This window comes from Elephantulus edwardii, unplaced genomic scaffold (genome assembly GCF_000299155.1).
Source record: "Elephantulus edwardii isolate Elephantulus edwardi_28Jun2011 unplaced genomic scaffold, EleEdw1.0 scaffold00255, whole genome shotgun sequence".
NCBI lineage: Eukaryota > Metazoa > Chordata > Mammalia > Macroscelidea > Macroscelididae > Elephantulus > Elephantulus edwardii.
Window position 1 is genome coordinate 3,529,723 of NW_006400005.1, and position 27,146 is coordinate 3,556,868.

Consider the following 27,146-nt stretch of genomic DNA (forward strand, 5'->3'; position numbering starts at 1 on the left):
TTAGGGCTGTTGTGCATAGGGTCGCTATGAGTTGCAAATGACTCGATGGCACATAACAACAACAACAGCAGCAACAGTCATCACATATTTAGAATATTTCAAGATCAGAGTGTAGAGTAGACATATCACTATATAAATAAAAACATTATTAAGCAAGCAGGCTTTGTTTTTCGCTAGTGATGAATCTAAATATTCTCATATCTAATTAATGAAATCTTTCATAATGTAAGTAATACATTTTTTAGAATTTTATTTTGTCTTCAGAAGTCTAATTATGTCACGGATATAATTTACTCATGTACAACCCACACAAGGAAGCAGTAATTGAGATTTATTACATTGGGCCAATTGATACCAGAGTCTTTAAAGTGTTAAGAAGCAAGGATGTCACTTTGAGGTCTATGATGTGCTTGACCTAGGTGATGTTTTCATTCATCTCATATGCCTGTCACATTGATTAAGAAAGACTGAAAAAAACAACAATTGATACTTTTGAATTATGGTATTGGTGGAGATATTAAATATGCTAGAAGAACAAACCAAATCTTAGAAGTCAGCCAGAACGCTCAGAGATGTTATCAGGAGAGAGCAGAACTTGGAGAATGATACCATGCTTGATAAAAACAGAGGGTCAGAGTGATACAAGGGGAGGACCCTCAGAAGGTGCTTGGCGCAGTGGTTGCAACAGAGACGTCAAACAGCACAGGCTGTGGAGATAACACAGACAACCCAGTGTTTCATTCTGCTTTATACTGAGTCACTCTGAGAACTATATCTATATTATCATGCAGCTTCATAATTTAAAGTGTGAAATGAATTTCTTGTAAACACAAACCCATTTTATTTTCATTTTTAATTTAACAATATAATAGATAATGCCAAAGACTTTAAAGGTCTAAAAAAGCAAAGAGGTCACTTTGAGGAGTATGGTCTGCGTGGCCCAGGCCATTCTTGATCATTCCGCTTTGTTTTTATAAATTCAGTTTGTTAACATACCTTTTACTGACTGTTGTTGATTGCCATCTAGTCAAGCACGACTCACAGTGACCCTATGAACAAAATGCTGAAGCCTTGCTATAACTATCATTGTTTATCAAAGTTTATAGAGTTTCCAGAGGCAAGTTGTTTAGGAAGTGGATGCCACTCCTGCATATATCATTATTATGTTGCAATAAACATAAACTCTTTTAAAAGAAAAATTCAGCTTTTACTGACAGACTTCCTATTCACTTTGTATCTGTTACAGATTACTTACAAAAGAAAGAAAGTTGGGCCTGTGTTAAAATTCTGGCTCATGTTCTAATCAAATCTGTGCCATTGAGACTAGTTTCTTCTTGGTAAATTAGAGCTTTTCATCAATGGCCCATCTATTTTATTGAGGAATATTCATAGAGAGTAAAAATATTGGATGTGAAATGAGGCTTTTAAATTTTATTTTGTTTTTATGGTATCTTTAATGGTAAACTAGATTATGCTGGACTTACAAAAGGAAAACAAAACTCCAAATTTCTGTAGCTTGTTAAACAGATATTTGCTTAGTATCTCATGCTTCATGTCTAAAGGAGTTCCATTCATTGTTGTCCTTTTTTTAAAAAAAAATTTTTACTGTTATCATTACTATTAATTTCAATGAACAGCTACAGAGATTTTGGAATTCCATTCATTCATTGTTGCACTTTTCTCCCCGCCCACCCCACCCCCACCTCCACCCCCAGTTCACTCCTCTCCTTGAAAAGCAAAAGACAAACTCCTTCATTTGTACACAATCCCCTCCCCCCACCCCAAGTATACTCCACTCTGCAGCCCTCATTCCAGACTCTTATGATAATCATAATTCCCTAAAATATATTAATTTTAAACTATTCTCTCCCTCATCAGCTTCAATGCAGTAAACATGATTTATCCAGTTGTCCTTTTAAGACCCAGGCTAATAGAAGCTCGGTTTTGGCATTCACTAGGGCAGCTGGAAAGATGCTGGGCAATCATACTGGTACTTAAAACTTTCCTTCCAGTATGACATGCTAATTCTACTCTCATTGCTAGTCAAATGGCTCACCCAGCTTCAGAGCAAACAGAAAAGTTCAGCTTTTCCATGTGCCTAGACTCAGAAAGGCATAGGAATATCAGTGAGAAGATCTAATGACACTCAAAAACCAAACCCATTTCTGTTGAGGAAATTCTGATCATAGTGACCTCTCCTTGGCTATAAAATTTAACAGGAGCAATCTGTGTCATTGTTCTCTCCAGGGGCAGGTGATGAGGTTAAACAGCCAGCTTTTTTATTAGCAAGCCAACACTTTACCTTCTATGCCACTAGGCCATCTTTGGATGACTGTCATGGGATTTTAAATGTGCAACGGTGTTTTATTTACTTAGACATGGATTCAGTGAAGAAATTATCTTTTAATTTCTATCATTTTGTACTACGGCTTCCCCTTCTGCCCCCACCTCCCAACCCCATACCCACCATTACTGATACCCCCATCTATCCCTTTCCTTACCATTTCTTTATTGTAGCTGTTACGTATCAGTGGGTCACCTATGACTCATGAACCCTGCCCTATGTGGCATCATCCTCACAATCTCTGTCATATACAGGCCCATTGTGGTACTATGCCAGTCCATTTCATGGAGGGTTGTCCTTTCTTTTGCCAACCCTCTATCGCTCCTAGCATGATGTTTCTCTTTAAGGATTGGTTCCTTCAGAAAATATGCCCTGAGTAAGTGAAAGTTTCACCATCCTTTCCTCTAAGGGGAACTCTGATTGTACCTCCTTAAAGATAGTTTTGTTAGTTCTTTTGTCAGTTTGTGGTATTTTCAGTACTCTTCTCCAACACCTAGACTCAAAAACATCAATTATTCATTGTCCAACTTTGAGATGCATGGAAAGTAATTTGAAAAGATCATGACTTAGATCAAGTTTATCTTAGTCTTTAAACTGACATTTTAGCACTTTAGAGAGGTTCTTCACAACAGATTTTCCCAGTGCAACACATCTTTTTATTTTCTTACTATTGCTGCCAATGTTGTTGAATAAGGATTAAAGAAAAATGTAATCACTGACATCTTTACTATTTTTCCTTCTATCATGATGCCTTTGAGTTGTGGTGCTAGAGAAGAAGATTAAACATAACATGGACTGCCAAGAGAACAAAGTCTGTAATGGAGAGGGTGAAACCAAGTTTCTCCTAGGAGGCGAGGATTTTGAAGCTCCCTCTCACATACTTTGGGTAGATGACCAGGAGGGACCAGACCTTGGAGAAAGATATCATGCGTGGAAGAATAGAGGGTTAGCACAGAAGAGGAAGACCCCAAATGGATTGACACAGTAACAGTGGTAATGGGAATAGGTGTGTTGAAGTCACTGAGACTGGTTCCGGACAGGGCGGGCTTCAGAGCTGTTGTACATAGGGTCTCTGTGAGTCACACAGGCAACTCAATGGCGCATAACAACAACAATCACAATGTTGCCTATGGTTCAGTGGTGAAGATTTTGTTTATGCTGAGAGGTAACCATGTTGAAGCCTTAGGTCTTTGATAGCCTTCAGTAAGTGATTCAAGTCTTCTTCACTTTCTATAAGCATTGTTGTATAATCTGCATAATGTAAGCAGTTAATAAGTCTTCCTCAAATTCTGTTGCCACATTTTCTTCATATTTTCTAGCTTCTTGAATGATTTTCCCAGAATGGAGACTGAATAACCTTTCTTGATTTTTCAATGCAAATTCCCTTATTCTGTTCAAACAACTGCTTCTTGGTCTTTTGTTGTTGTTGTTAGGTGCTGTTGAGTCAAGTACAGCTCATAGTGACACTATGAACAAGAGATCTGAGCCCTGTTCTATCCTGTGCCATCCTCATACTTCCTGACACACAAGAGCCCATTGCAGCAGTCACCATGTCAATCCACTTAGTTGAAGGTCTTCCTCTCCTTTACCAACCTACCACCTTTCCCAACATCACGTCCTTCTCCAAGAATAGACCCTCCTAGCCACATGCCTAAAGTATGTGAGGCAAAGCCTCATCATTCCTGCCTCCAAAGAGCACTCACACTGTACCCTCTCTAAGACGTATCTGTTTGTTCACTTGACCATCCATGGGATGTTCAGTGCTCTTCTCAAACACCACAGCTCAAAGGCATCAATTCATTTTCTGTCATCCTTATTCATTGTCTAGCTCTCAGATGCATAGCAAGTAATCAGAAAGACCATAGCCTAACTCAGACATACCTTAGTCCTCACTGCCGCAGCTCAGGTTAGTTTCCTGGGGAGGGAACTTCTTGTTCTATGTATAGGTTTTTCATGATTATTTAAATGTTATGTGATCCCCATTTTTTCAGGAAATACAATATTTTATCTATCATATCTTGATATACCTATCATATTAAGAACCAATAGAACTGAAGGAAGAAATCCAAACTGCACTAAAAGCTTTGGCTAAAATAAGTCGCTAAGAATTGATGGAATACCAACCAAGGTGTTTCAGGAAACACTGTGGTCATGCTCACTATCTCTGCCAGTAAATACAGAAAACAGCCACCTGGCCAACTGACTCACTGGTAAAAGATTCTGTTTGTTTCCATACCCAAGAAGAGTGATCCAAATAATTAAACAAGATCATGAATATAACATTTAAGTAAAACCTTGCTAAATATTATTCAGAAATGACTAGAACAGTAAGTACAAAGAACAGTAAGACAAAGAACTTCCAGAAATGCAAGCAGTATTCAGAAGAGATGGTGATAAGTGGGATATCATTGCTGATGTCAGATAGATCTTCTTTGAAAGAAGAAAATAATAGAACGATATTTACTTGTGTTTTATTGATTAAAGTCATTTGACTATGTGGATTGTAACAAATTATAGATAACATTAAGAAAAAGAAGAATGAGAAATCCGTTTCTAATAAAGATACTTTTCTTTTTGTGTGTAATCCATTTTTGAAATTGCTAAAATAATAGACTCAGATAGTATTTGTCATTTTGAGACTAACTTACTCAGCATAATATCCTGAAGAGTCATCTCTGGTGCTTTGAGAATTATTTCATTTTGCATAGTAGTATTCCATTGTGTGCATGTATCATAGTTCATCCGTTCATTCATTGATGGACAACTTAGCTTCCATCTTTTGCTTTTGTAAATAATGCCAGAGTATGCATTGGTGTGCATCTATCTAGTTCTAATTTTTTTAGTATATATACCAAGTAATGGGAGTGTTAGATCAAATGGTATTTCTATTCCCAACATTTGTAAAAGCACTATAATGTTTTTGACAGTGTTTATACCATATTACAGGTCCAACAATAGTACATAAGGGTTCCAATCTCCCTAAACTTCTCTGAGAGTAATTTTCTGAGCTTTACTAACTTGTTATTGCAGTGAGATATCTATTACCTCTTTTTTTTTTTTTTAGATTGTACCTTTCTAAGAACTATTTATTCTGAACATTTTCTGGACAATTTTTTTTCATGAGTAAATTTTGAGGGGTTTTTGTTTGAGGGTTTCTTTTGTTTTTTTTTTCTTCCACCTGAATGTCTTCTTTGGTGTTTCTGAGTTTGAGTGTGTGCAGCCAAAATTTGAGAAGGGAAATTATTTTGATGGGGTTGTTTTTTTTAAAAATTCATATAAGTGTTTCTCTAAAAACATAAAATATGCAAATGTGAGATTTAAAAAATGGTAAAAATGTAGAGACACAATAGGCTTATGGTGAAGCCTACAACTAGACTGGAGAGGATGAAATCAGGTTGTTCTTTGGATCTCATTTCCTTTGGGCATGCTAGCAGGAAGAACCAGTGCTTGGAGAAAGACATGCTTAGAGGGGTAGAGAGTAGAACAGAAGAGGAAGACTCTGGATGAAATGAATTGATACAGTGACTGTGGCAATGTGGTTAGGTGAGTCAGAGATGATGAGCTTGGGTCAAGATAGTACAAGATTTGTATGGTCATTATGAGTTGTAGTCAACTTGATTGCACATAACAACAGTAAGGCAGGGGAAATTTCTTAGAAAACATGAGTTAATAACTAAAGATTGAAAGATGGAAGGTAAATGGATTTATGGGCTGGAGAACATAAAATACGTTGTTGTTGGTGTGTGCTGTTGAGTCACCTGTGATTAATAACAACCCTGTGTACAACAAACAGCCCTAAACCCTGCTCTATCCTGTGCCAGTCTTATTGTCTCTGACACACCTACCCTCATTATCCCTGTTATTGAATCAATCCATCTCATTGAGGGTCTTCCTCTCCTGCATTTCCCTCCATTCTCCCAAGCATGATGTCCCTCTCCAAGGACTGATCTCTCCTTGCAACATGTACAAAGTGTGTCACACAAAGCTTCAGAATCCTTGCCTCCAAGGCAAGCCTGGCTTCACCCTCTCTAGGACAAACTTGTCTGTTCTCCTAGCAGTCCATGATATATTCAAAACTAAACTAAAATATGTTGTTGTTGTTATTGTTTATTGCTGTTGGGTCAAGCACAACTCATAGCGACTCCATGAACAAAATGTCGTAAGCCTTTCTATAGCTACCATTGTTTCTCCAAGTTCATAGAGTTTCCAGAGGCATATGGTTTAGGAAAAAATGAAACATAGAGAAGTAAAATTCAACATAGAAATTCTGATTTCCAGAGTACCCTTAATGAGCTCATTTACACTGTTATTGCTAAAATACCTAGACTTTTTAATCTAATGATTCAAATTTGTGATTGTGTTTCTCTTGAACTTTTCTCATTACTTTGCCATTTAAAAGTTCACCTATGAAAGGAAGTTTGGAAATTATATCCATTTATATGTGTGCAACTTCTTATTAAATTACAAAGATTCATTTTGAAAATTATTAGTTCCTAAAGAACTGTTACTGGCAGAATACATAATGTGTCTGGCTGTTAACTGAAAGGTCAGCAGTTCTAATCTTCTACCCACTCTTTCTGTGCAAATAGAAACTAATAGTAGTTAATCTCCTTTTGTAAATATTTACAGCTTCAAGTGGAAGGCTAAATAGAGGGCTATTGTATGTCAGAAATAGCTCATCAGAAGGGGGGAGGGAGGGTGTTGTGGTGGTGTTAGTATTTATTTGTCACATCTAAATTAAAGTTTTAATTTAGTCTCAACAGATCTGAACCCTGTGCAATCTGTGCTGACCTCATAGCTATTCATTATTTATTAGGTCACTAAAAGATTAACTGTTTCAATCAAATGATCATATGCAACTGTCACATTTCTTGTTGCTACCAATTGTCATTTCACTCTATCATTCAAAGCTAGGTACTAGCAACAATGATTTCTTTTGTAAAGTTCTACTTATATGTGTGGAGCTAACAGGTCCACACTCTATTTATAATTTAAATTTGAAATTAAATCAGCCTTTGGCAGTGTAAATCTAGTGCTACATTGTACACTTGTCAGTATTAGTTGCCATTGAGTTAACGTCAACTCATGATGACCTTACCCATACAGAACCAAACACTTGCCATGCTTTTAATAATTGTTATGTTTAAGCCCATTGTTGAAGCCACCCTGTATACCTTTACCTTCGAAATTTCCCCAAATTTTCAGTGATGCTCTAGGCTTTACCAAGTATGGTATTCTTTATTGACTGGTCTTTACTGATGACATGTATGAAATAAGTAAGACAAAATCTTGTCATCGTCATTTCTAAGGAACATTCTGTAGATTTTCTCATTATTCTGGTAGTCCATTCTGTGTGCAACTGTTCACAAATACCACACTTCAAATTTCTCTGTTTCCCTTTGATGATCTCTTTTCATTCTTCAGCTTTCATATGCTTTTATATGCATATATTAGATGCACCTTAGTCACTAAAGCTGTACTTTCATTCTTTAGGAGTTCATAGAGATCTTTTACAGCATATTTGCCCCCGTGCAATACATCTTTTGATTTTTTGACAGCTTTTTCCATTGAGTTTGATCTGAGTAGAATGAAATTTTGACGTCAGTATTTTTGTTATTTGTTATCATGATTATTGATCCAGTTATGGTTTTAATTTTCTTGATGTTCAAGCATAATAATCAATGCTGATGACTACACTAATAACTACTCCAAGTTATCTTTCTTTCCCAAACAAGGTTGTACAGATTCTGCATATTATAAATTGTTAACTTCTTGAAAGAGATGATGGTATTGAACCTTTTATGTAATTCTCTGGTACTCTATATCTGAGATCCATGGGATCCCTCTCTTCCAAGCTCTGAAATACATAGTGAATACCAATTTCATAAAAATAATTTACTTTGCTTTTAATTACCCCTTATTAAAAATTCCGTGTCATTGTTTATTTGTCTTTACACCTGACTCATTGATATCAGCTGCGCTCTGCCTGGAGCCTCATCTCTGTGGGATTTATCATTTTTTTTACCTTCTTTCGAAAAATGTTGGAAGGCATTTTGGATGTACCAGAGAAGACATTTTTGTGAACTAAGGTGAGTCACTATCTTCCTCCTGTCAGGGCTTTGCTGACAGATACTAATGGTAGCTGTCATTAAAGTAAATCCTAAGGAATGGTGAAAGAAAATAAGGTTTGCACTATGCTTCAATAAAGATGGTTAGCATTTAGGTTGTTGTGGTAGTGCTTCCCCACCCCCCTTTTTATTCTTCAACAGCTGGGTTGGATACATTTAGTTACTCTTTTTAAACAAAAATTATTTCTTTTACTTTATTTTTTTGTTGTTTTGTTAAATTTTTTTTTCTGTGTTCAAAGATGAGAGGTTTAAAATAACAGCAATCAAAAACACATATAGTGGGAAAATCATAGAATAAAATAGTTTGTCAGTATCAGTTCCTGTACTTGTTGTTGTTGTTGTTATGTGCCATCGAATTAGCTAAGACTCATAGTGATGTTTTGAACAATAGCTCTAAACTTTGCCCTATCTTTTTTTAAAAAAAATTAATTTTCATATAATTCCTTTACATTGTTTCATTCATATACATTGTGTTTTATACAATCTTTCTTTACATTGTGCTTCCTACAATCATTCATAGACATTCAATTTTACATTTTTTTAATTAGTGTGCTTACAAAGTTTATATACATTCTGTTTCACACTGTTCTTCATTCACCTTGCCTTATCTTGAGTCACTGTCTCTGACACACCTGTCCCCATTGTCACAGTCACTGTGTCAACCCATCTCATCCTGGATCTTCCTCTCTTGCACCCATCCCTCCAAGAATGGTGTTCTTCTCCAAAGACTGGTTCTTCCTGGAAACATGCCCAAACTATGTCAGACGAGTTTCAAAAACCTTGTCTCCAAAAAGTAACCTGGTTTCATCCTTTCTAGGACAGACTTGTTTGTTCTCTTGGCAGTCCATGGTAAGTTCAATCCTGTTCTCTAGCACTAAAACTCAAAGACATCAACTCTTCTATCATCCCTAGTCATTTTCCAACTCTGAAAAGCATAGCAAGTAACTGAGAAGATCATGGCTTTGATCAGACACATCTTAATCTCTAGACTGACATTGTTGCACTTGGCACTCGGGAGAGATCCCTGACAGCAGATTTTCTCAAAGCAGTGTATCTTTTGATTTCCTAACTGTTTATGCCAAGAATGTTTATCGTGAACCTGAACAAGGTGAAATTGGCAACAACCTCAAACTCTTCTCCATCTATAATGACGGCTGCCAATTGGCTCTAAATGGAGAGTAGCTAAATAATTTTCAAAAATTTTAATCTAAGAAAAGTCTTAGAGCAAGACTTCTTTTAAAGTAATATTAATATAATTTTGAGTATGGTAATCAGCAACTTAGAAGGTTTTACTGAAGATAATAAATCGAAACACAAGCTATTAAATAATATTATGCTACTATGTCCTGTAACAGAGTTCTGGTTGCATTATCCTTAACAAGTTGAATGAGAACCCAAAGGCTAAACCTCTCTGGTAGATGGAATCCACCAGCAGTTCCTCAGGAGAAAGATAAGTAGCCTCTGCTCTGTATGATGTATAGTTTCCGAAACCCAATGTAGGGACAGTGGACATTTGTTAGAACTTACTTGGTGGCCGTGAGTTTCAGTTTTTTAATGTATTCTGTCTTACACTAATATAATAGTTCTCTAAATTAATGAGATTACTTGATTTAATATAAAAGAACTGTAAATCTTTTTAATTACAGTTACACAAGATAATATATTTCAGCATAAATCTTGCCAAGGAGGTTATAGATGTCTTGGTGTTCTTTAGAGATTACATTATTTTTAAATTTTAATACTTAGTTCACTTAGTTCCTACTTCGTTTAATGCCTTTAGTTCAGGTATTTGTATTCTAAAGTCTAGAAGTTGAACATATGAAGAAAGAAAACTATTTTCTCACATCTCTGAAATATTTTATTTCATTCAATTATGAATGTAACTGAAATTTTCTATTTCATTCAATTATGAATGTAAACAATAAATTCTCAGTGGAGTTAGAAACAATTAATAGCTGACCCTCCAGCAGATTTTCTGAGGTTGTAAATAACATGGGATGGGATAGTCCATCTTTCTTCCTTGGAGTCACTGGTGGGTTCAGATTATCAGGGAGGTAAGGCCTTAGGGTGAGTGATGTAACACTATATACACTTGGCCACCAAAACACCAGATACAGTAGTAGAGGCACCAATAAAAAGAATTTTAAATCACATCACAATTATTGTAAATATCTCACATAGAAATTATGCCTTGAAACTACTTGAAAAATTTTTATTGTACCTGTCATGAGACACTGCTACTGAATGCATTGTCAAATAAGCTTTTATCATTTTGATAGTTATTTTTACTCATTTCCCCACTTTATTTTAGATTATATTGGTTTGTGTACAAAATTCAAATACATTGTTTTTCATTTCTGTAAATGGCATCTCATATATTCTACATTCACATTGTGTTTCAATCATTCATATACATTGTGCTTTGTAAAATGAATGGCAGTTGATCTATACCTACTATTACTCTGTCTTTTCAGATCCCCACTGTATCTTTCCTAATTATTTCATCACCCCCCAACTCTAAATCCTAGTGATTTCTTCCTCTCCTCTCCTTCTACACCCCTACTCCCCATTCTTTATCCCCTTGCACATTTATCCACATCTTCCCTTTATTTTCACAGCAATGGTCTTATGCAATATCTGTCTTTATGAGACTTAACTTATTCAACATAATGCTCTCTAAACTCTCCCACATGATGCAGTAATTTACCAAATTGACTCTTCTTAGTGCTGCATAGTATTCCATCATATGAATGTAGCACAATTTCTCAGTGCATTCGTTTGTTGATGGATATTTGGGCTGTTTCCATTTTCTAGCTATGATGAGTAATTCTGCTGTGAACCTAAGTGTACAAAAATCTCTGTGTCTCAATTCTGTTTTCTTTATATTTTATGTTGTATATCTCTAGCAGTGCAATCACTGGGTCATCTATTAATTGTTCTTCATTATTTTTAATAGTTAGGCATTTTAAAACATTTTAAAAATGGCTACATAGCTTCATGAGGCTATGAAATTTGTTCATGGCACGAAAGAGAATAAGAACTTCTGTGCTGTGCTCGCTTCGGCAGCACATATACTAAAATTGGAACGATACAGAGAAGATTAGCATGGCCCCTGCGCAAGGATGACACGCAAATTCGTGAAGCGTTCCATATTTTCGACCCTGAAATGAACCAGTCTGTAACGAAGGCTAACTCCTAACTCCTTTCACCTGCAAATTTCGTCTTTGGATACAAAGCTAAGTGGATAGTCCTTATGGAGGGACTGTTTAAAAAAAAAAAAAAGAGTCAGGGAGAAGAAAAGAAAAAAAAAAAAAGAACTTCTGTGCTTATTTAATGCCTTCTTTTTCATGATGACAAGTTCCAGGATAAGCTTAATGTGGGCAGTAAGTACAACAATTTATATCTTTTTCAGTCAATCAATTTATTTCTTTTTCAGTCAATTTATTAGTGGAAGGTTTTTTTCCCTTCTTTTTTTGTTTTGTTCATTCTACTGTGGTATCTAAAATTGGGATAAATTATTCAGGATATGTTTTTATTCATTGATGGTGAGTCAGAACCAATTCATAGTTGAATCTCCGTGGAGTTTTCAGAGGCTATAAAATGCATGGGAGGAGACTGCTCATCTTTCTTCTCTGAAATAGCTGATGGATTAGAACAAAGCTATTAATAGGAAATTGTGAATGAGGCTACCATAGCATATGCACTGTCGTTGATTATACTGTATCTTAAAAGAAGAAATAAATTTATTTGTACAAAAATTTTTAAAAAAATCAAAGTGCCAACCTACATAAAACTCAGACTTTTGCCATCCAATTGTTATGTATGTTGAGTCAGAACTGACTCATAACTGAGCCTCCAGTGGGTTTCCCGAGATAATGAATTGCATGAGGGGAGATTACTCCTCTTTCTTTCATGGAGCAGCTTGTGGTCTTAGCTAAAAAGTTAGTTTTTCTAGGAGGGACCGTTGGGGCAGGCAGCTGGCGGCAAAGGCGCGCGCTACAGGCAGTGAGTGTGGAGGTGCGCTTGAGCTGCTGCAGCTGCTGTTATCAGAGGAGCCTTGATGCCCACGTACTGGACACCCTGGGCCTCGCCATGGCTGACCAGCTGACCGAGGAGCAGATCGCAGAGTTCAAGGAGGCCTTCTCCCTCTTCGACAAGGATGGAGATGGCACCATCACCACCAAGGAGTTGGGCACAGTGTTGCGGTCCCTGGGACGGAGCCCCACTGAAGCTGAGCTGCAGTACATGATCAATGAGGTGGATGCAGATGGGAATGGGACCATTGACTTTCCAGAGTTCCTGACCATGATGGCCAGAGAGATGAAGGACACAGAGAATGAGGAGGAGATCCGAGAGGCCTTCCGAGTCTTTGACAAGGATGGAAACGGCTACATCAGCGCCACCGAGCTGCGTCACGTCATTACGAACATGGGAGAAAAGCTGACCAAAGAGGAGGTGGATGAGATGATCCGAGAGGCCGACATCAATGGGGACGGTCGGGTCAACTATGAAGAGTTTGTACAGATGGTGACCTCAAAGTGAAGTCTGGGCAGCCGGCGATGCTCGTCCTCCTGATCGTCCTCGTGCACCCTCTCTCTCCACCACTTTCCGCGTCCCCTGGTTCTAGCAAACAGCAACGGATTGACTGAGAATCTGACAAAGCAACAAAAGATTTGTCCCCCACCCCCCCAAAAGAGTTAGTTTTCCCAGCCATTACATTACCTTCCACTGATCTCCAGCTACTTAACTGCAAATGCCTGGTCTTTCAAATCATCAATTTGATTAATTATAAGAGAGAGTGCTTTGACACTGTTGAGTGAGACATTGGTGATGACAGTGGTGGAGAGACTGTACAGAGACTATGGCAAGGTGTAAGCTGAGACTTCTTGCATTTCTGCTGGCCACGGTTAAAGGTTTTGCTTGTCAGATGATTAAAGGAGAAGCAGACTTATAATTGCTCTGCTTGCTGAATGATTTGGATTTGTGTTACTAAACTGAACCCATATGTTTACTAATTGAGGAATTGTGCTCTGCTGCTAATATGGCTTGGGGCTGATGGACTAATCCTGGATTTGCATTGGATGATATCCTTTGCCTATCCTACTTTCCAACTTATTCCCCTAATTAACCCTACAATTGTGAGTAAAGTCATTGAGTCAACAATGAATATCAAACCCAATAATAGATGAAAATAGCTACAGGAGGTGATACGTCTGACCTAGCAGCTGTTGGCTGCTGTTGATGAAGACATTCCCCCTTTATGAACTGGATAGAAGTCAGACTTTGCCAGTGCCACCCTCATGTTGCATTGGTTCCTTTCACAAGCTGGTGGATCCAAATTGTGTGCTCTTGAATTGACAGTATTACTCCTAAGCCACCAGATGTTGTTGTTGTGTGGCACTAATTTGGAACTGACCCATAGCTGACCCTCCAGTGGGATTTCAGAAGCAGTGAATTACGCTGGAGAAGATTGCTCATCATTGTATGTAGAACAGTGGGTAGCCTGGAATTATGTACCTTTGTGTACGTTTGTGCTTGCTATGTGTCAGAGAGCTGAACAATGACTAGGGGTGATAGAAAAAGAAATGATGCCTCTAAGCTTTGGTGCTAGAGAAGAGTGTTGAATATACCATAGACTGCTAGGAGAGCAAACAGGTTCATCCTAGACAGGGTGAAACCAGGCTGCTCCTTGGAGGCAAGGATTCTGAAGCTTCGTCGGACACACTTTGGGCATATTGCAAGGAGGGACGAGCCCTTGGAGAGGAACATCATGCTTGGAAGGGTGGAGGGACAGAGAAAGAGAAGAAGACCACCAAGGAGATAAATTGATTAGTGACTAGGTTAATGAGGGTAGGTGTGTCAGAGACAGTAAAGTTGGCACAGGATAGAGCAGTTTTCAGGCCTATTGTACATAGGATCACTATGACTCACAAGTGATGTGATGGCACATAACAATAATAACTACCACCTTTCTATCGGCAGTGCAGTTACTTACCACTAAGCCACCAGAGCTCCCTGAGAATTGTTAAATGGTAGCAAGTAATGTCCTGTAACATTTGTAGGCAAATACACAACTTCCTTTTAAGTGCTGAGAGGTAGAACAAGAAAGGGTCCATTCTTCCAAACTGTAGGTTAGTAGGACTTACATTTCACCGTTTCCTTTAAAAATCTCTAAATCATGACAGCATTGTTTTTCTGTACATTATTTCTACATTTTTAAAAAGAGAAAGATAGCTCGTAGTGAATAAGGTAAGTTATAGAAAAGAAGGCATGAATTGGGGTCAGAGAATAGTTGTCCATGAAGCTGATGTGCAATTTTATTTTTTTTTTAAATTTCAGTCTTTTCCTAAATACAAAAACTGGCAAGTATTTGGGAAGAAAAAGAAATTGAACTGAGATTAAATTCAATCTAAATCTTGGATCGGCTAGTTTTTAATCTTTCTATCAAGGTACTATGCTCTTGCCTCCTGTTACTCAGGGATTATTTCCTTGATCAATAACAGTTAACCTGGAAGCCTTTCACAGAGAAGAACTTTGAGTCCCACACACTTGCTGATCAATATCTCATTTTAACAAGACTCCCAACTGATTTGAATCACAATAAAGTTTTAGAAACGAGGATGGCTATATATTCAGCCATAAAACTGAGACATGGCTATAAATTCCTCTCCTTTTCTCTTCCTTAGCTTTTAGAATTTGTTGCATGGCTTTGAATTAGTTCATTCTGGTTCACGTCCCCTACTGAGACTATCCACATCCACATCCACCTCACATAAACTGGATCAAAGTCTACAGTTTTACAAGATCTGTAAGACTTACTTTGGTGTCCTGTTAAACGTAGATTCTGATTCAGCATATTTAGAGTAGAAATGAAAATTCTCAACATGGGGTTCCACCAAAATGAGCTCATTTGAAACCTTAGTTTTTTGACATTGTATATACCTTCATCAAGAGGTATGGAGTCCTAACTTATAAAAAATATAGGTGGAAATGACATTAAGTCTGGCAATAGTTTTGCAAAGAGCTTGTGAAAGGATTTTCATAGTAGGAACTAGAGAAGCTAGTGCTAGGGCCTGCTGCTCCACACTGCCAGGGGAACTCAGTGAGTGTGTTGTTGTTGTTGTTGTTGTTATGTGCCATTGAGTCGTTTGCGACTCATAGCGACCCTATGTACAACAGCCCTAAACCGTACTCTATCCTGTGTCATTCTCATTGCCTCTGACACAAACATCCCGAGTACCCCAGTCACTGAACCATTCCACCTCATAGGGGGTCTTGCCCTCCTGCGCTGTCCCTCTACTCTACCGAGCATGATGTCCTTCTCTAAAGACCTGTCTCTCCTTACAACATGTCCAAAGTATGTCAGACGAAGCCCCAGAATCCTTGCCTCCAAGGAGCAGCCTGGTTTAATCCTTTCTACGATGAATCTGTTTGTTTTCCTGGCAGTCCATGGTACATTCAATACTTTTCTCCAGCACCACAGCTCAAAAGCATCAACTCTCCTTCTATCCTCCCTAGTCATTGTCCAACTCTCTGATGCATAACAAGTGATTGCAAAAACCATGGCCTGTATCAGGCAGACCTTAGTTCCAGAGAGACACTGTTTTTCTTGAGTATTTTGGAGAGGTCCCTAACCACAGACTTTCCCATCGCAATACGTTTTTTTATTTCCTGGCTACTGGTGCCAAAAGTGTTGACCATGGAGCCGAGCAAACTGAAGCTGTGAACAATCTCAATCTCTTCACCATCCATCCTGATGCTACCGATTGGTCCAGTGGTGAGAATTTTTGTCTTCTTGACATTGAGCCTCAGTCCATATTGAAGGCTGCAGTCCTTGAGTCAGTGAGTGTATGTAGTAAATATTTACAAGGATGGAGGAAAAGGCCCACGTTTTGTATTTAGACAAATCTTGAGTGCATTTCGTGCCAGGGAAAACTTATGTTTTTTCCCGCACCAGCTCTGGCATGTTCACACTTGAATGTATTTCATTCAGAAAAAAGCAAAAGCTCTATAATGGCAGTCTGATTTTATGAGAAACAGATGTGCCATGGTTCACCCACTCTCTGACCTGTGACATGTGGTTTGCCAATGACTCAACTTTCTTGAATGAAGGGAGTTAACTCTTGGATCCCACACCAATTCTAAATTACCTATTTGCGTTTCCTCTTCATATTTTTCCTTACTACTCACTGCTATGTGAGGACCAGCAAATTTAGAGAAGGCTAAATAAACTACAAAAGGAAGCTCAACACACCACACTATTTTCATTTAAAATTGTAAATGTTTGTTAAAACCACAATTAAAAATAAAATTTCATTTAAAAAAAAATAAAAGCCAAATCTTTGCTCTAATATTAAGACGGAGATGCTATTGAAAATTCAAACAGAGTATTCATTTTTCAAGTCAATTAAAAATTACATTTGTTTATAGCTTAAAGTCACCTGGTAATGAGGAGTTTTTACTCACTGCCTATTTTCTTAGTCAAATAGAGAAATTATTCTCATTCAGAAATAGGCTTTTATATGCCATTGGGATATACCACTTAATCCTCAGTTACTCCTGTTCATGGAAAAATATGGGCAAATTAAAACCATTAATACTCCTCAAGCTTCTGTCCAGCCAGTACCTGCTGTTAAATCTCACTCTGAACTACTTCCTTCAATTGCTCACAAGTAGCCAAAAGGAAGGATTTGAACGTCATTGCATTTTCTTTCTCCTGCCATACTCTGCTTTCCTCTCCATAGCAAATGGGCAGGGAAATGATCCAAGCATAGGTAGGTGGATGGAAAAATACCAGGCACAAATAGACCACACAGGCAATAATCATGCTTTAGCAGTCACTGACAATATTTTAGAAAGTATTTTTATTTCCATTTATGCAATCAACTTTGGGTTGTTTTTGACATACCATTGAGTCATTTGGCTGTTTGTTGTTGTTTTCTCTTATAAAAGCTTTTAAAGTAGGTTTCTTCCAAAACCTTTACCTAATTAAATGCAAACAAAGAAATTAATGTGGCCTGTCAAGGAAAACACTCACCATTCTATGAGTCACATTATTATTATAATGACAACATTGTTAAAAAACAGTAAAAATCTTTTTTAAGGCCATAGTTCCTTATTTAAATTTGAAACTCAAAAAATATGCAATGTATGTTCTATAAAGCCTTACTAGAAATGAATTTCAGTGTTATATTAAAATTTATATTTCAAGAAAAAAATCTAAAACAATAGTTTTAGAAACAACACTACATAAAGTTTTATGAGTTGGAAAATGATAAGGGCACACAGGCATAATACTTTTTAAGTCCATTTGATTAAAAAAAGATACCACACTAATGTTTCATAATGTAAATTCCTGTGCATCAAATGTGGCTCTATTTTGTATATTGAAATAACTGAACTTGGAGTTTAACTGCTTTGAACCAAATAGATATAAAATAAAAACATCCAGGTCTTTCATCAAGTTTAAAATGAATCCTTTTGCTTAATTATTAAAAACAGAATCCTCCCATTGCTGTCGAGTCAATTCTGACTCCTAGTGACTCTTACAAGACAGTAGAACTGTGTCTTAAGGTTTTGAAGGCTGTGAATCTTTATAGGAGTGGAGTTCCCTCTTTCCTTCTTTCTCCTCTTTCTCTTTCTTCTCTCTACCCCTTTAAAAAAGTGACAGAACACTTAGACAAGGTATGAAAAACAAGATATGAATGGATTTTGCCCGTTGACTTAGTTCACAGGTAAGTAATTCTTTCTCTAGCACCCTTATTAAAATGATTTCCCCCTCAACTCTTGAACCCCTGAAATGGATACTTTAAATGTATGGCCCAGACATCTGCTTTGCATCCCATGTTCTCAGGAGACTTTTATTCATTGTTGTAGAGTTGATTTCAACTCACAGTGACCCTATAGTACAAAGTTCACAGGTAAGTAATTCTTTCTCTAGGATTTTTATTCCCCCCCCCTACTTTTGACCCCTGAAATGGAGACTTTAAATGTATGGCCCAGACATCTGCATTGCATCCCATGTTCTCAGGAGACTTTTACTCATTATTATAAATTTCAACTCACTGACTGACGCTTGTGGTTTCAAAGATAATACACCTATAAACAGACTGCCTCATCTTTCTCAATTAGAGGAGCTAGGGGATTCAAATTGTTGACCTTCCTGTTAATATTCTAATACTTATTCTTCTGTGGCACCAGAGCTATTTTGCCAGATTATATTGTTATTGATAGGTGCAGTCAACTCAAGTATGACTTAGAGTAAACCTGTGAACAATGGAGCTGAACCCTGTCCTATCCTGTGCTATCCTCATTATCTCTGACATACTTGAGCCCATTACCACAGTCACTGTATCATTCCATCTCACTGAGGATCTTTCTGTCTTTCTCTGACATTTCACTTTTCCGAGAATGATGCTCCTTTCTAAGGAATGACCTCTCCTAACAACATGCCCAAAATATGAGATGAGGCTTTGTCATCCTTGCTTTTAAGAACTCTAGCGGCACTTTCGCCAAGACAGGTTTGTTTGCTCTTTTAGTAGTCCGTGGGATATTCAGTACTCTTCTCCAACACTACAACTCAAAGATAATTGGTTCTTCTTTCATTCTTTTTTTTTTTTCATGCACGGTTGGTGTTTTATTTTTCAAAGAGGAGTTCTAAAACATCACACTAAATCAGATCAAAAAGTAAAGTTTAAAATAGACTGTTTTATAAGGATAAATGATAACACATGTAATGACTGTTCACTCTGCAAAATCTTGATCATAGGGTGTACGATACATCTAGTTGGCAATAGCACCCAAGTTTTCCAAATTAGCTTGTCTTCATTTTTCTCTGGTCTGCAAAGACTTCTCATTAGCTGCCTTCCTCTTTTGTTGCATGATCTCTGAATCCCTCTGCTTTCTCTGAGAGGCAGTCAAACTGTCCTCTTTTCTTTTTCCCTTGCTAATCTCCTGGGTTTTCTTCATGTTTTTCTGGCGGGCAAGTTCTCTCTGATTTCCACGGGCCATCCCGACAACCGAACCGAGGCTGGAAGAGAGGAACTAGGAAAATCAACGGTTCCCTGGCGGCGTCACCCAGGTGGCGGTCTCCTAATATACCCAGTGCACCGGCCCCTCGCAGGGCGACCTCTTCTTTCATTTTTATTTCTTGTCCAGCTCACAGATGCATAGCAAATGAAGGAAATGATTGCAGCCTGTATCAGGTGGACCTTAGTCTTTAAATTGGCATCATTACTCCCTAGTACTTTGGAGAGGTCCTAGACAGGATGCCTTCCCAATTCAGTATATAGTTGGATTTCCTGTCTGCGGGTACCAAAGATGTTGATTGCAAATCCAAGTACAGTGAAATAATTAGCAGTTTCAGACTTTTTTTCCTCCATCTATCATGATTTTGTCTATTGACCTAGTATTAGAATATTTTTTTGCTTAATATTGATATGTACTCCATATTGAAGACAGTAGTCTTTGATCATTCCCAGCAAGTGTTTCAAATCCTCCTTACTTTAAGCAAGTAAAGTTGTATCATCTGTCTCATACAGGTTGTTGATGCTGATGCAGGTTGTTCCTCTGATCCTAATACCACATTTCATCTTGCATGGCCTTCAGATAAATAGATATGGAGAAAGGATACAGTCCTGATACATACCTTTCCTGATTTTAAGTCATGCAGTGTTCCCTTGCTCTTTTTGAATGACAGCTTCTTGGTCTAGGTATAAGTTTCATATGAGCACAATTAAGTGTTCTAAGATCCCCATTATTCTCAATGTTAGCTATAATTATAGTGTTTTAAACTTATAGTACTCTAAAAAATTTACTGTATGTGACTTATAATTTTCTACCTTCAACCATATTTAGTAATTAATTACCATCAATTTACCATCAATTCATTCTGAAATTTTGAATTCAGAGTATAACAATTGACCAAACATTGTGTTGGATGGTTGCTTAGCTAGAATAGGAAAGTGAAAGATGGGGGGAAAAAAACCCAAAAAAACCCAGCACCAAAAACCAGACAAATAATGTCTGTGATAAGGTTCTTACCATGAAGAAACTGAAAATTCTGTGGAATTGAAGAGGAATTCTGTGGAAACTAGCTTTAGTACAAAAGGGGTCATCCAAAGTGGTGCTGGTAAAAAGAGGGAGAAAAGTAGAGTAAGAAACAGCATTTGGACTGGGCCTTCGAGGATAGACATTTGAATAGAAATGTAGAAAAATAATGCCTTGGGGAGGGTACGGTGTGAGCCAAGGTGTGCACTCAGGGAAGTGCCGGGTGCATTTAAGTAATGAGTCATCTGTTAGGATTTTTGCTCAGAGGAAAGTATAAGGAAACACAGATGAGAAGTGAGTCAAGATTTGGGAAAACTTGAATGATCCGTTACAGAGTTAAGAATGTTATTTCAATAATAAGGTACCAGGAAAAAAAAAAAGTTGTGTTTTTCTGTCATCAAATAATTTTTATGTTGGTTATAGAAAAGAGAAAGAGATATATTTTATAATATAAATATATAATAACTATGTAATCTGTATAAGATCATCAAATATTAGTTTGAACTATATGAAATTATCTTTTTTGAAGGTTAGTAATAGTCAAGGATTGGGGATTTTACATGATTCACTTTAATACATTACTCCTTGAATCTGAAATATGCACTTTATATTTCATTTGTTTAAGGAAAATGCATTCTTAAAAAGGAATTAAGATTGAGAGATGCCTTCACTATGTGCAAAATCAATGAATCCAGACTGTGGAATTACTGGAGAAACTCAATATCAGCAGTATAAACCAGTGGGGTACTAATTATAGAGCAGATCATCAATTACTCATGTGAAAGTTCAGATTGAAGCTGAGTAAAAGGAAATTAGTCCACAAGAACCCAAATATGACCTTGTGTCAATCACACTTGAATTTAAAAATCACTTCAAGAACAGATTTTGAGGCACTGAACACAAATTATCAAAAAGTAGTGGAGCTGTGGGATGACATCAAGGATATTATAAATGGAGCAAAGACAGCATAAGCACTTCCATATATGGACTCTACCAACTCCACAAGGGGAATTGACTCCATCATCATCATCATCATCATCATCTACAGCACAAAATCAATTCTCATGAGGTCAGACATGTCCCCCCACATTCCCGTACCTCTTTCTTCTAATTCCAACAACAATCTTACTGCTGTACTAGGTCTAAAAATCATTTGCATTGCTCCCAGACCACATGGAACCATACTCACAATTATGAAGTATATTAGGAAATTCAAACAGCTATAATGTAGGTGCTAACAGGATCCAATCACTCAGTCAGGACAGTTAATGAAATGTGCTCATAGGCCTTTCAAGCCTTAAGTCTTACAACTTTAAGTCAGTATTATAAAGCTGTTAGTTGTGACGAATATGACAACCCACACTCCCACACTCCTGGGCTTCCAACAAACTTGGGTGAAGACTGCTAGATCTGGTTCCATGGGATAACAGTTCTAAGGTCAGCTCCGTCTCATGATTCTCTACTGTGGCTACTGCTGCTTGTCCTATATATAGACCCTGACCGGAGTGGTGCTGGAATCTTTGACCCCACAGGTATGCACTCTGCATTCTCTGCTTCTTCTTTTCTGGTGATGAGAGTCCCAAATTCTGTTGCTGATTCTGCTCAATTTAATGGTGAGATTAGTCAGTCCCCTTGTGGATAGACTTGTTGTTGTTGTTGTTGTTGTTAAGTGCCGTTGAGTTGTAGGTGACTCATAGCAACCCTATGAATGAAAGTCCTGAACACTTATATAATTTTCATCGTTTCTCCATGTTCATAGAGTTTCCAGAGGCAAGATATTTTGGAAGTGGATGTCACTCTTGCTACCATGTCCTATTTCTAGATTTTCACACATCCACATGACAGTGTCAAAATCAATGGATAGTAATTTGAACAATAAATACTTAACACCATAGATTTAATCAATGAAGAGAGCAAAAGGTCATTACAAAGATAGAAAAGAAAGAATAAACCAAAATTAATTTCAAAAGAGACAATGGTGGAAAAAAAAAGAGACAATGGCAATTACATTAGAGTACCCAGAAGCCAAAATAAAGAAAAGAGGTATCAAAAGAGAAGATTTCAATGGGCAGTTTGAGAAGACAAAGCAAAATATTATCGTGAAAAGTGCAAAGCTGGAGTTCAGCATTTTCAACCTGAAAGAACTGAAAAACAAATTCAAGCCTTGAGTTGCAGAATTGAGAGACTCTATGGTCAAAGTCTTGAATCGTTCAAGAAGCATCAAAAGAAGCTGAAAAAAATCAAAAAGAATTGGTTGACATGGGAAAATTTCAGGAAGTACCATATGAACAAAAGCCAATGGTAATGAAGAAAGAGATTCAACCTACGCTGAAGCAGCTTGACAAAAAATAAGGCCCCAGAAATGGACAAGCTATCATCTGACATGTTTTCAACTAGCAGATACAACCTTTTTTTTTTAAAAAAAGTATTTTATTAATTTTCATAAACATTTACAGAGATTTTGGGTTTTCATTCCTTCATTGTTGCGCTTTTTTCTTTGGCTCTCCAGTATGTGCCAGAAAATTTGGAGGACAGCTGCCTGGCTGACTGACTGGAAGAGATCTATATTTTTTCCTCATCCCCAAAAAAGATGATCCAATAAAATATGGAAATTGTAAAACAATATCATTAATACAATATGCAAGAAAAATATTGCTGTAGATCACCCAAAAGTGAGTAGAAGAGTACATAAACAGGGAACTACCAGAAGTTCAAGTTAAGTTTAAAGAGGCCATGGCCCCAGAAATAGCATTGCTGATGTCAGATAAATCTGTCTGAAAGCAGAGAATACCAGAAGAATTTATAACTATGTTTTATTGACTATGCAAAGGCATTTGACTGTGTGGATCATAATAAATTATGCTAATATTGAGAATGTGAATTTCAGAACACTACGAAAATCCATACCTAGACCAGGAAGCTGTTATTCAAATGGAACAAGGCAACATTGTGTGGTATAAAATCAATAAGAGTGTAAACCAAGGATATATCCTTTCTCCATACATATTGAATCTGTATGCTGAGCAAATAAATCATTGGTGAAGGTGAACTCTATGAAGAGGAATGTAGTGTCAGGACTGGAGCAGGACTCATCAACAACTTACATTATGCAGATGACACAACTTTGCTTGAGGAAAGTGAAGAGGACTTGAAACTCTTGCTCAGGTCTACAATTTCAACAGTGATTACATTTCAACAGCAAAAAAAGAGAGAAAAATCCTCACCCTGAGCCAATAGGCAACACCATGATAGATGGAGAAAACATTGAAGCTATTAATCACTTTATCTTGCTTGGATCAACTATAATGCTCTTTGGGACCAGCAGTCTGGAGATATGGAGGCATTGAATTGAGCAAATCTGCTGACAGATTTCTTCAAACCACTGAAGAGTAGTGGTGTTGATCTTAAGACTAAAGTGTAATTTATTCAGGCCATAGTCTTTTCAGTCACTTCCTATGCATCTGAGACTGGATAAGGAATAAGTATATTGGGAGAAGAATTGATACCTTTGAGTTATGGTGTTGGAGAAGAGTACTGATTATCTTATGAACTCCCAAAAGAACAGAGATGTCTTGGAATACGTGCAGCTAGATTGCTCCTTGCAGACAAAGATGGTGATGCCTCACCTCTCATACTCTGAGCATGTTGCTTGGAGAAATTACTCCTTGGGAGATGACATCATGCTTGAAAAGATGGAGAGTCCGTGAAAGAGACAAAGACCCTCAACAAGTTGGATAGACACACAGTGACTGCAGCGATGGACTCAAGTGTGTCAGAGATGACAATGACCCAGGATAGGACAGGGTCTCTATGAGTCATATGCAACTCAAAGGCATCTAACAGGAACAACAGTTATGTGCTAAGCACATTAAATGGTCTGTCTCATATCTTTAGACATTAATCCATTCAGTAACTCTGTGAAGAATTTTTGCGAGATCCATTTTAAACATAGGAAGCTATGTTCAGAGTATGAATACAAATTTCCCAAAATTATTTAGCAAGTAATTGACAGGTTTTTTTAGAAATCATATGTATGTATCTTGTGTTTTAACATTGAGGTTAAGCTGTTTAACTAACATGATCAGAAATCTACCTGTGAAAAATTAAATATTATTGAGTAAATTAAGTATCATTATATTATTAATTTACTCAATTAAATACTTAATGAAAAATTAAGTATTATTAGTGATAAAATCAGAGGTAATAGTTAAGCACTCAATTGGTGACCACATGTGGATGGCTCAGATCAACTCAGTTGCTCTTGCAGAAGAAAGCTGAGCAATCTGCTTCTCTGACAATTATAACCAAGAAAACAATAAGAAGCAGTTCTCCCATGTCATATTGAATCGCTGTGTAACTGCACTGATCCCATGGCACAAAGCAGCAACATCCTTAACAAAACATTACATTAGATGCTAGATGTACAGTGGTCACCAACACAAATATTGTCCTAATTCTTTATGAGCTTATAGTTACACTGGAACACATGGAACATGCACTGGTTATAAAATTACTTTGCTAAAATTGTGTTGTGTACTAAAGATGAAGCAAGAGAGGAACTTGGTCCACTCTTGGGAGGCTGGAAGAAGGACCTTATGCATTACAGTAACCCCTGAGGATGTCGTTGTTGTTGTTAGGTGCTGTCAAATTCATAGTGACCCTATGCAAACCTCAAAATTTCTCACACACTCAAGCCCATTGCTGCATTCACAGTGTCAATCTATCTGGTTGAGGGTCTTCCTCCCTCCTTCACCTTTCCAAGCATGATGTCCCTCTCTAAGGAGTAACATTGCCTAGCAATGTCCCCAAAGTTATGTGAGGTGAAACGTCATCATCATTGCAGTCCATGGGACCTTCAACACTCTTCTGCACCACCGTTGAAAGGCAGCAGTTAGAGTTAATCAGGTAAAGAAGATAAGAGGATTTTGTCAATGTTTTCTGTTTAGTGGATCCCACCTCCCTTAGTAAATAAACTCTGTTCTTTTTCCTTGGCACACGAGTTTGGAAGTAAAAAGCTGGATGTCACCCACTAGATTTCAGTTTGAACCTTTGATTAAAAAGTGTTATTTAATGGTTTTTATAGTTTTCCTTTAATGGTTCTTTTTTTGTGTGTGTTATCTAAGAAATTCACTACAAAATAGTAGTTATTAGTAGGCTCAAACTAATCGTAGTTATTAGTAGGCTCAAACTACTGACCTTTTCAGTTCGCACCTGAAAACTCAAACTCGCTGCCATCAAGTCAGTTTCAACCCCGTAGAATCCTCCATTGGATTTCCAAAACTGTCAATAATAATGTGACAGAGACTTTTACAGCCACTGGTGGATTTCAACCATGGCAGACACCCAGCCCTTGAAGTAGCAGTGCAACTTGCTATGGACTACACCACCAGACCTCTGTGTTATGCCACCATGCTGCTTAAATTGACAATAACAACTGTGATAGGTTAGGGAGGAATGTAGGGGCAAAGAGTGTATATGTTAATGATGGAGGAATGATTCTGAAAGAGAATGAAAATGTTGTACGACTTAAAAAGGTGTAATCTATATAACTACTGACTTGTATATGTAAAAATTGTTATGTGTTATTTTTATGTATATATTTTCAACAACAATAAAGAAATTGGAAATGTAAATGAATCATAGCAGCACTGTGATGATGCATAATTTTCCCAGTGAGACATTGAAGGAAAATGCTATTCACATAAGATTGCCTAATTAGTGAGCCTTTCAGGTATATTTAGAGGGAAATATATTCATTCTTTATATGCAAGACTTTATTATTTTAATTTTAGGTTATTTTCATTATAATGTAATATAATTAGGAAACTATGATTGAAATCTGTTTCTTGAAACAGAAGAGATATTATAAAAAGACGTTAATTATGAAGTGAAAAGTCATACCAATGAGCTCTTTCTCCCTCTCCCCTGCCCTCTCCCCCCCCCGTTCATCATTTTAGTATTTGCGTCAGATTCAAGAAATATTTATTTACTCAGCACAGACTAGATACTTCAACAATGGGAAAAATGCAGCTTCTGCTTTCCACAGCACTTTCAAAATACAATTAGATGAATAAAAATTGGTTAGCAATGAGAAGTTATTACCATCTCCCTCACTGGCCAGAAACTTCAGTATATCTAATAAGTCAGTTCTAACTAGAAGTTTGGTGAGCAGAGGGAGAGGATCTTTGACTTTCAAAAAGTTTGTATTTAAAGCCAAAATCAGATGCACATTACCTAGTGTTTGTTCTTTCACATAAGCCCCGTAGCACCACCAATGACCCATACCCAGAACCTCATAAAACTCCAAAGCTGAGGACTTAAAACCTCTCCATTAAGGTTCTTCCTAGGGAAAGGAATGGGATACGGTCTCAATGCACACTCTGAACCACACATATTGGAGTTAAGTCTGCAGTTAAGAGCCATCAGACATTTAAGCCTGTAGTCAAGAGACACAAATATTCTTTCTTTGAAGGCTTTTAGTTTTGGCATATGTGGGTTTAAAAAAAAAACAAAAACAACCAAACCAAAAAACCACAACACTCCTGTTATAAGTAAGAAATAATTGCAGCCAAAGAAGGAATAAGCCCGTCAAGCAGCACTTGGCTAAGGTTCAAGGAGGTGCATCT

General features: G+C 37.3%; 2 protein-coding genes across 6 annotated transcripts in view; one reads left to right on the forward strand and one right to left on the reverse strand.

Annotated features, from left to right (window-relative positions):
* Nucleotides 1-27,146, forward strand: part of KCNQ5 (potassium voltage-gated channel, KQT-like subfamily, member 5) — a 997,522-nt gene that overhangs the window by 220,663 nt on the left and 749,713 nt on the right. The gene's annotated exons all lie outside the window — the stretch shown is intronic.
* On the reverse strand, nucleotides 19,297-19,482 carry LOC102865486 (small EDRK-rich factor 1-like). Its single transcript, XM_006899394.1, has one exon. It carries the CDS (start codon nucleotides 19,480-19,482, stop codon nucleotides 19,297-19,299), a length of 186 nt encoding a protein of 61 aa, XP_006899456.1.

What these genes read in the sequence shown, in the direction of transcription:
- LOC102865486 (XM_006899394.1), bottom strand. Translation starts at nt 19,482, where the DNA reads ATGGCCCGTGGAAATCAGAGAGAACTTGCCCGCCAGAAAAACATGAAG.